Below are 10914 nucleotides of genomic sequence, written 5' to 3'. Positions count from 1 at the left end.
ATAGATAGATAGATAGATAGATAGATAGATAGATAGATAGATAGATACTTTTCAAAAAATAGGCAAAGAGAAAAGACTGAAAAAGAGAGGAAGGAAGAAGGGAGGAAGGAAGAAGGGAGGAAGGAGACACCCCTACCTAGGCTCCTTCCTTCCCCAGCACCAGCCTTGGGTTCCTATCTACTGCTGCCTTCCCCTCATCCTGATCATCACACTCCTGCCTTCACTAAGTTTCCCATCCCAGTCCCACTCAGTCATGGCTCCTCTCTAACTTGGCACCTCTGACAGCTATATCTTTTTTTCCTTCCTCAGCCTGAGCATTTTCCCTTCTTAGCATGTATGTTAATCTCAGCTGAAGATGAGTTAGTTCACTCTCACGAATAAGATGTACAACGCAGACAGTCCTGATGAGACCTGAGGTCAGATGGAAGGGGAGGAGGACCTCCCCTATCAGTTGCCTGGAGGAGGGGCAGGGAGAAGAGGAAGGGAGGGCGGGATTGGGAGGGAATGACAGAAAGGGCTACAGCCAGGATACACAGTGAATAAATTGTAATAAATTAAAAAATAATTTAAAAAATTTTAAAAGACATACTTCAGACAGAGAACTTATTTGGTTTGCATTGGTTCATTCCCCAGAACGTCCCTCCAAAAAAACAAAACAAAACAGAGCAATGAACACAAACTCTGCTGAGGCACAAGGAGATATCTAATTTCATATGTAACAGACTACATAAAATACAACACACACACATGCACACCCTATAGCTTCACCTTCCAGAGTTTTAGTTACTTGTGGCCAATACAGGTTAGAAATACTAAGCTGAAAAATAAATAATTCCTAAGTTTCAAAGTTCATACTGTTCTCAACAGCATGAAGGCCTCCTGCCTCCAGTCCAGTCACACCCAGGACATGATTCATCCCTTTGCTAGTGTATCTGTGATGTATGCCACCAACCTGTTAGTCACTTAAGAATCTTTCTGATTATCTGATTACCAGGTCAACTGTCACAGCATCACAGCTTGTGTGCAAGTGACTCTTACTTTACTAATGGCCTCAATTACAAACTGTTATTATAGTATATTTTACATACTGTAATGTTCTACTTTTATAACTAGTTGTAATTTACAAATTAAACTTTACATAGGAGTGTGTATATAATAAAAAAACACATACAAAAAAATTTGCTAGGGGCTGGAGAGTTGGCTCAAGTGTTAAGAGTTAAGAGCATTTATTGCTCTTACAGAAGACCTGGATTCAAGTTCCAACACCCACACAGTGACTCAACCATCTGTAACTCCAGTTGCAGGGGGATCTGAAGCTCTCTTCAGACTTTCTTAAATATCAGACACACATGTGATGCACATACATACATACATACATACATACAGGCAAAACATTCATGCACATAAATAACCCTAAAAAGTAAAGATTATAAAGGTCAGCTATATTAGCTGGAGTGGTAGTGCATTTCTGTAACCCTAGAACTTGGGAGGTAGAGGCAGGAGAATCAGGACTTCAAAGTTATACTCAGGAACACAGTGAGTTTGTGGCCAGCCCAATCTACATGAGACCCCTGTCTCAAAAAGTCTGACATTATCCACAGTTTCATACATTTGCTGGGTGTCTTATAAGAAACCCTCTCAAGATATTGACGAAACTGACATTAGTATTTTAAGAGAGGCAGGCAGTCTTACAGAAAATGTAAAGGGTGTCTCTGTGCAAACTTGTTCAATTCCAGAACTTACATAAAGGTGGTAGGAAAGAATTGACTCTGAAGTTTTCCTTTGACTTCCACTTGAAAAAATACACTCCTGCCTCAACACACATACAAACAGACAATAATGGTAACGGGAAACGTTTAAGAATCAGGAAATTCAGGATGGATGGTTGTGATACTGGTAAGAGTGAGGCTGCTTTTGAGAACAGGATGAGCAGAGCAGGGTTCATGAAGGTCAGTAATCCCAGCATTCCAGAGGCTGAGCTGGAGAAACAGAAACCCAAGGCCTTCTTGGGCTACACGGTCATGCTTTGTCTTGAACCCAACAATAGCTAGATTTTGCTTCCAGGACAATACCCACCATCCCAACACTGAACACAATTTCAAGGAACACAAAGATTCCTAAAAGCCTACTTATGAACTGTAAATCAACAACCCATGGTTAAACCCATAGAAATAGACATGACAATTGCAGAATATATGTGTTGAGATGAGCAGAGACAGACTAAAGCCCGAGGAATCCCCAACTATCAAGACAGCAAAATCTAGACAGGTGGAAAATCCACATGGGTGTAGACAAGAAATGAAGAGTGAGAGCAAGACTGACAGAGATTTACCTACCTTTCATTTGGGTGGTAGACAAACATAAGCACTGTTAAAACCATTGTTAACATTCCAAAGTTCTTTTTCTTTTAAGACAGGTTCTCATGTATCCCCAGCTGACCTCTTCTAAGAGGATGGCCTTGACCTTCTGATCTTCTTGCCTCAACTTCCAAAGTGCTAGAACTACCAAGCATTAGTAGGCCCAGTTTATGCGGTGCTGAGACTGAACTTCAAGTGCTGACTTTTGATTAGGCTGACTGTAATAGGAGGAGCCATGGCAGCAGATGGGGGAGCTCTGTGTTTGCTGTCTCCTGTCTGCTCTCCTACTCCCTCTCTCCCTCTACACTGCCGTTACAGTGCCGTTACAAGGATTCTCCTAGAGTGGTGATCAAGCTGACCAGAAATGCCCTTCGGTGGTAGGCAGAGTCCACAGTCCCTGCCTTCTCTACTTAGATTCCACTTAGTTCAAGCCACAGTGGATTAGGCATAATTTCTCAAACATCTTTTCTTCCTTGACACCAGGCCTAGCACATCTGTAAGGTCCTCAAAACAGGTTAAGATTTTTTTTCCCTCCCTAGTTCTAACATCTTATCACTGATACTGACACTTAGCAAGGAACATCAGATTTAGAAGACCCCCCCAAGACTAGCTCCTTCCATTTCTGCCATATATTGCTCTGCATTTGCTCTCTAAAACACCTAGTGCAGTAGGTTTAATGGTAACAGTTGGAGGCAGGTACATCTCTGTCAGTCTGAGGCCCCAGGCCAGCCATGGCTACATTAGCCTGACCCTAGCTAAAATAATAATAATAAATAATAATAATAATAATAAAATAATACAGGCAGCAGGCAGCTAGCTGAGTGACAGGTGAGGAATACCAGGAGGCATTCTCTCAGCTGTCAGAGAAGCCTACTAAAGAGGATATGTGGGAGTAATATCTAGAGATGTGAACTGCAGTCGATAAGCATATGTATATCAAAGTGAGCACATAGTTCCCTCCTTAAAATGAAGTATATTAAAAGTTTCATGACCTCAGTTTTGTTAATGGACACCTCTTCGAAAATTATAAATTATTATACACCCCAAATTAATTAGGTCACTCACAACTAGAACCACAAACATCATGGTTCAGCCATTACCAGCCTACAGCACTGTTAATACAGTAGTAGGTCCTCCTCTGACCCATGTCTACAAAGCTTAGACACAAAATGTGCTATGATTTCTTAAAAGCCTAATAGTAGAAGCCAAAAGATTCAAGCACTTTTATGCTGCTTCCAAGAGGCCCTGTCTTATACTTTCCTAACAGGCAGGGCAAGAATGCAGAGGGACCTTGAACTTCTGGGTCCATCAGCCTGGCCTTCCCAGGATGGGTCACTGTTTGTTCTCCTTATGAGCTCAAAGTACTAGATACTCAGCTGGCAATGAATAAGGCCTGGTCCCAGAAGTGCCTGCTCGCTCTCCAGCCTAGAAACGCATTAGGCAGGTGGAAACTGCCCATGATCTGGCTGGCGCCTACAGGCCTGGATCAAGTTCAGATTGCTTCATTCACCTTCATTCAGACCACTGCACTGAGCCAAATCACTTCACAGCACAGCAGAGATGGCCTTTGTAGGAGGGATAACATCTACATGCTTGCCCCAAAGTCCTCCTGCACCTGTAAGCCCTCTTCACTGGAAAGATACACAGTTTGAATTGCTACCAGTACTCCCGGGTCTAACAACCTCTGAATGATGAAGTACAGTCAAAAAGATGTTTACCAACTAACGCTATGACCTTGAGACCCATTTTCCTATCGGTAACATAAAAACATTAGTCTAATTATGTCATTTTAGATCTCATAACTAGCAAAAATCTAATCAAATGTAATAATAAACTATTGAGAAAATGAGAAAAACATACAGACGATATGTGTCACTATTATTTCCTAAGAAAGAACATTATTTGAGAGAGCGAGGGAAAACACCAGGAAAGAGGTAATACCAGAACAAGTGTAGCCATCCCACAGAAGCCTAACACCTCCCCACCCAACACAGACAGGCAGGGCCTTAGACGCCGGATCCTCTTTCTGACTCTGGACAAGGGTCCAGTCCAGCCCCTTCCCCTGACGTTGTGGGACATCCTAACGACAGTAAACCCCTAGCATCAACTTCCAACACAACCAAGTCCAAACGCCAGAAACACACGTCAGGCCTGCTAAGCCTCTCCGGGGCCTCAGCTGGGACCTGGAACCCCGAGTCCCCTCCCGCAGCTTCCTCCTGCCCCGCTCCACGATCCGGCTCCCCAGCTCCCTGGCCCCGACTGGAGGCTGCCCTGACTAGTTCCTCCAGCGGCCCTGCGGGGAGACCCTGGCCCGGCCACGACCGCCCAAGGTCGGCGGGGGAGGCTGCGGGTCGTGGACAGGCACCTGGCGGGACAGAGTCAGCCGGGGTCCGGCCGAGGCCGAGCAGGCGCCGGGTCGCGGACACGCACGGCTCTGCTAGCGCTAGCCCCTTGCCCAACAGGCGCCCCCCGTGGAACCGGAGCGCCCCACTCACCCCGGCGACGCCATGAGCGCAGCGGCCTGGGCGCTCCCGCCTCCTCCGCTGCTTGCGCGGCTGCCGCTGGGCGCCGGGGAGGGGCCTGCAGGCCGCCCCCGCCCGCCCCGCTAGGGCGTCGGGTGCTGTGGGCCCAGCTCCCGGCGGAGGGCAGGCCGGCGCCTGGGGCGAGGGAGAGGACTCAGCAGCAGCCGTTAGCCCGGCCCGCTGCCCCAGGCTGGAACTCACCTGCGGAGCCAGACCTGTCCTGAGGCCACTGACCGGCCAACAGACCTTCGGACGTCATTCCCTAGGCCCGAATTCTGATGTTAATTTCTGTAAGAAACCGACCTTCTCTACCTCTGGGGTGTAAAGTGTTATTACTGTCATTAAGGGGAAACATGTCTTTCCTGCTACGAGTTCTCGATGTCTAGGTGGAAAGGTTGGACTCTGAGCTGGCTACCCTCTTTTTTTAAACGTGTGAATATTAAGCTTTATATTGAATTACCTAGAAATAAAGAGTTTAGAACTTGTGCAGTGGGATTTCCTAGCATCACCTACAAGCTATGAATACTTGAGCATGTTAAATTCTGAGCCTTGTTTCCAGTCCCTGTCAAATTTGTTTCAAAGACAAATTATATATTTTAAGAGAAAATACCTAATTAAGAAAAAAAAATCTGGACCATGCAATATAAACCACTGATGGTGGCATTTTTGTGCTGTCACATTGTTTTTTAAAAACTTTTCATATAATACATTTTGGTTATATTCTTCCCCCTCCCAGTTCTTATCTACCTTCCTAACTTAATGTTCTTTCTCTTATTTTTTTTATTGAGACAGGTTCTCACTGTGTAACACTGACCTGCCAAGAACTCCCTGTATACACTAGGATGGCCTTGAATTCATGAAGTTCCATGTGCCTGCTTCTGTCTCCAGAGTGCTGAGATTTAAAGCGTGCACCTACGTGATGCAGAGCCCAACATTAAGTATTAGTATTCTTTTCACCATGAAGAATATTACTAAAGAGATAAGTTAACCCTCTTGTTCAGGTGCCAGAATATCTATGGAAACTGGGCTCCACCAATTTCCTATAGCTGGCTAGGTAAGACAGACCCTCTCTAGGGCATGGTTCCTCATTCCCTTCTCCATGAGAGCTAAATAAATGATTATTTGTTGGTACAGGCTCTTTTCCATCCTAGAATCCACTCAATGCTTCTGGGCCTTCTAGTCCTCTTCAGAAAAACAAAATCTAACAATTTGCTGCCTGAGTTCAGAAGACATGTAAAGATCTACAAGGAAAGCTGATAAATATGGCAATGGGAAAGTATAAGTCATAAAGTACAAATCCAGGAGAAAGAGGATGAGAAAAAGGTTGAGGAGCGGGCAGGCATAAATGGTCTGATTCAAGCAGGAATGGCTGCTATGAGAGGACGTGGAGGTGGAGGGGGTAGTACATGCCTTTAGCTCCGGCATTCAGGAGGCAGGTGGATCTCTGAGTTTGAGGCCAGGCTGAATCAGGTGATGTTTGCACGATCTGTGTGTCCAGAGACTTTTCCAGCACTGGATCCCCCCACCCCCCAGTCAAACTATAGAACCTCTCTTTTATTTGTTTGTTTGACTGGTTGGTTTCTTGGTTTCTTGAGACAGGGTTTCTCTGTCTCACCGTGGCTGTCCCAGACTCTCTGCAGACCAGACTACCTCTGCCTCCCGAGAGCTGGGATTAAAGGTGAGCGCCACCACGCCTGGTTTATTGAACCCTCTAACCTGTGGTTAGTTTACTTTGTTCCTCAAAGAGATTCCTATGTGCTAATGAGGTTCAAAAACTTAAGAATTCATTCCTGGGACTGGGGCAAAATCACCAGATCGTAGTTCTTTCGGAGCAGAGGTCCAGCAGCAGTCCCCCACCCAGATAAACCTTAGGGTGTGACTGGAGTCACATAGCCCCTAAGAAAATCCACAGAATGTGCTAGCCCCTACCCCCCTTGCTACAGCCTAACCTGCACATAACAGGACAGTACTGGGGGTCAGGTGTCCCCACTAGCCAGGCCTAACCATTTGCAGTCTTGGCGCCTAAAAATAGACCAATCATTTTAAAGGTCAGTTTCCTAGAGACCCTCTTACCCAATCCTATAATGCCAAGACTTGCACTTCCCCGCCTGCATTTTGTCCCTTTAAAAACCTTGGTCTCCCAGAGTTGTCGCTTGCCCCTTTTTGTAAAGGGCAGCCACCCAGCTGAGTTTGTATTAAAAGTCCCTCATGTGTTTTGCATTGGACTCAAATCCTGTTGGTCATTTGGGGATTTGAGATCTGGGTATTACACTTCGTTGTGAATGCAGGATTGAGTTACTTATCACCAGGACAGTTTTTACCAAATTGTTCTGTGCTTACACATGCCTAAAACAAACCACTCAGAGTCCAGACCCTTGAAGTTTGAACCAGCACAGGCTACTGAACTGTTGTGGTTGATTTCTGATTAGATAGCCGATTCTTGTGCCCTCAGAGCCTCTTCTCTGCATATGATGGAAGAATGAGGGGTAAACAGGCATTCCCTAGGTGCCTTCTTGGTTTTTTAAGTTTCTCACATCATTTTTAAAAGTTTTTTTTAAAAAATGTGTATGGGTGTTTTGCCTACACGTGTGTAGTTGTATCACTTGTGTGAAGTGCCTGTAGAAATCAGAAGGCATTCAGAGTCCCTGGAAATGGAGTCATAGAGTTGTGAGGTGCCATAAGTTCTGGGAACAAATCCAGGTTCTCTACAAGAGCAATTTCAAGACCCCATTTGTTGCTTTTTAGGAGCAGAAAATTCCTCAGACCTTTCTTGGTCACAAGTTAGAAGCTTAGTTGAGTGGGGTCTTGACCTGAGGGCACCACTCCCTCTATTACATTTCTTAGCAGGCCTTTCTTTAAACCTCTTATCTCTTTCAGCACAAGCCTTGGCTCCAACACTAAATTTCATAGTGTTCTTTTTTACTTCTTATGTACATTTTGTATGTCTTTCTGCCTCATTTGTTCTTTTTCATTGTAGACATGCATAAGAATGATTATAAATAACCACACTAACCACATGACAGAATCAATATTAGGCTGTCTTGAAATCTCAACCAAAATGAGAAAAAAAAAAAAAAGTTCATTACTTTTCAATTTAGCCTAAGGTGGAATCTTAGGGCACAGGCAAAATATCACAATGGTCTTTAGCACTTGCTAATATTGTTCCCCTCTGAAACCTCTTGAGGGCCTCCATAGTCCACACTGCTCTCAAAATTATTCTCTTCTAATCTCCTACTAGGACGGTCTGTTAATCCCTACCATAGCTCCAACCACTCTTCCTGTACAAAGTCCCAAAATCTTCCACATTCCTCCAAAAACTAGCAAGGTCAGGCCTATCAGTAATACCCTCCTCCTGGTACCAGCTTCTGTCTTAATTTTCTATTGCTATGATAAGATACCATGACCAATGCAGTTTACAGAGGAAAAGAGTTTATTTGAGGCTTACAGTTTCAGCAGTTTAGAGTCTATGACCATCATGGCAGGGAGGCATGGCACCAGGCAGGCAAGCATGGCACTGGAGCAGTAGCTGAGAGCTTACATCTTGAGACACAACCAGGAGGCAGAGAGAGACTAGGAATGGTATGGTCTGTTGAAACCTCAAAGCCTACCCCCAGTGAGACACCTCCTTTAACAAGACCACATCTCCTACTCCTTCCCAACTGTTAGTATTTAGGCAGCCTGCTTCTGGGTTGCCTATCAACTTCTGATGTCATCATGTGTTGCAGGCCAGGTAGCCACACCTGGCAGACGTGGTTATGTTGTTCCTTAAAAGGACCAACCTGCCACTTTGTCTCTCTCTTGGATCTTGCTCTCTCTTGCCCTCTCCCCTTTCTCTGTTGGGACGCCCCCTCTCTTCCCCCTATCATGTCTGTCTCTGTCCTCCTCTCTCTCCATCTCATCTAATAAACCTCTTTCATATAAAATCTGCTGTGCACATCATCATTTATTTGGTCCTAACACCAACCAGTGCCACCAACTGGGGACCAAGCATTAAAATAAATGAGGCTATGAGAGCCACTTTCATTCAAACCACCACAAGCAGCAAGTGCTTTTAACTGTTATAGGATGAGGTTTTTTTGTTTTTTTTGGTTTTTTGGTTTTTTGGTTTTTTCCTCCTGCCAGCTGCAGATAGTTTAAATCTGAGGATTCTGGAGAGAGAATAAATGCCAGAGCCCAGAGCATGTAAAAGAGTTCTGAGAAAGAACAAGGCTGCTGCTATTCCCCCGTTTCTTCTGGTTGCTGTTGATACAGTAAGAAGAAGCTGGAGCTCCCCTGAAACAAGGATTGGACTGGCTCCAGGGAACCCGATAATCCTAACCAGCAGGAAGCAACTAAGAGAACTGCACCCCTCTCCCACTAACTCCTTCTCTCTCCTACCTGGTGTTGGGGTGTTAGACGGGATTGGGGTGGAGTAGAGAAAAAGACATAAGAAATGTAAATAAAAGGGTTTTTTTAAAGTATGCCAACAATCACCTGGCCCTACCAACTTGCTTTAAGTCAAGGATGACTTTGAACTTCTGATATATTCCTGCCTCCAGCTCCCCAGTGCTGGGTTTACAGGTATGTGCCACCACAACAGATCTATGTATTGCTAGGGGTTGAAGCTAGGGCCTTATGAGTGCTAAGTCAAGATGCTACCAACTGATCTCCATCACCAGGCCCCAAAGTTGTTTCTTAGGGCCAGAGATGACCCAGTTAAAAGCATATACTACTGCTCTTTCAAAGGACCTGAGTTCAGTTCATAGCACCCATGTCAGGCAGCTCACAGCAGCTTGAAACAACTCCAGCTCTTGGAAGAACCAATACCTCTGGCCTCTGTGGTCACCCAAAATCATGTCCATATTCCCACATATAGACACATGCACAATTAAAAAACACGTTTTGTTTCTTGAAAAAAATTGTTAACAAACATTTGCCAAATTAACAAATGAAAAAGAAGTATACACACTAGAATCAGAAATATTAATGGAGACATTGCTATTAATCTTACACCAATCAATCACCAACAAATTAGATAATCCAGAAAAAATGAGCAAATTCCCAGAAATATAAATTATTTTGAAGTTACTAGTTATTTTTCTCATCACTGTGACAAAACAGCGAATAGCAGTTTAAGAGGGGGAGAATTTATTTGTTTATTTATTTAGGCTCATAGTGTGACAGTGAATCTCTCACGGTATACAAAGAATGGTGGCAGAAGCATGAGAAAGCTGTCTACATTGTATTGGCTATCAGAAAACAGAGAGACTGGCCAGAAGCCAATAAACTAAGCTAACCCAGAAAGATTCCACGACTCCCAAATAGTGTCACTAGAATGCAAATTAGTATGTAAGCCATGGGGAACATTCCACTTTCAAACTGTAACAGAAACGAAGTCAGAAACTGAAACTCTGGACCTGCAAGATGGCTCAACACGTAAAGGTGCCTATGCCCCTAACTAATGACCCAAGTTTGATCCAAGAACCCACATGGTGGAAAGAACCAACCCCACAAGCTGTCTTCTGATCTATAGGGACCTGCCCACACAGGCACATACCTATGTAAATAAAAGAAGACACTGGAAATCCAAATGACCCTATAAAGAAATTAAAGAAAAAAACTGAATCACTAATTAAAAACTTCCAAAGTCTTTTTTGGTAAGTTCTTCCAAGTTTTTAGGAAATATCAATCCTGCTCAAATTCTGTTTGAAAAAACAGGACCCACAAACACCTCTAACTACAGATCAAGTAGATCAATGCCACCTTCTGGATGCCATGGGTACCTGCATTTGTGCACATACCCATACAGATATACACATAATTTTCTAAACTAAGTAAATAAATATGGGCTGAAAATACCTACCGTATGTGAGCCTCTGGGGTCAATCTCAATCTCTCACTCCTCCTCTCCACTCTCTCTTCAATAGTGACTTGCCTGTAATCTTAGCACTCAGAAGAAGGCAGAATCCTAAATTTGAGGCCAGCCTGGGCTACATAGTGAAAACTGTCGGAAGGAAGGAAGGAAGGAAGGAAGGAAGGAAGGAAGGAAGGAAGGA

General features: G+C 44.2%; 1 protein-coding gene and 1 long non-coding RNA gene across 4 annotated transcripts in view; one reads left to right on the top strand and one right to left on the bottom strand.

Moving 5' to 3' along the window:
- Urgcp (upregulator of cell proliferation) overlaps nucleotides 1-10914 on the bottom strand; it is a 38136-nt gene that overhangs the window by 17163 nt on the left and 10059 nt on the right. Inside the window, exon 1 of one of the 3 annotated variants that reach the window (XM_055623905.1) lies at nucleotides 4853-5006. The exons of 1 other annotated variant lie outside the window; for it this stretch is intronic. Coding sequence is in view for 1 of the 2 variants with exons in the window: in XM_055623903.1 (XP_055479878.1) it covers nucleotides 4853-4866 (14 nt within the window). In the remaining variant the exon portion in view is untranslated. Of the gene's footprint in view, nucleotides 1-4852; nucleotides 5007-10914 lie in introns of those variants that run through there. One more of the 3 variants, XM_055623903.1, reaches the window with a different exon arrangement.
- On the top strand, nucleotides 4981-6010 carry LOC129688873 (uncharacterized). Its single transcript, XR_008722008.1, has 2 exons — nucleotides 4981-5169; nucleotides 5672-6010. It is a non-coding gene; the product is annotated as an uncharacterized LOC129688873 (long non-coding RNA).

This window comes from Psammomys obesus, unplaced genomic scaffold, assembly GCF_907164565.1.
Source record: "Psammomys obesus unplaced genomic scaffold, mPsaObe1.curated_primary_1811, whole genome shotgun sequence".
NCBI lineage: Eukaryota > Metazoa > Chordata > Mammalia > Rodentia > Muridae > Psammomys > Psammomys obesus.
Note: the sequence above shows the minus strand (reverse complement) of the source record. Positions and strands in the feature narration are given on the sequence as shown.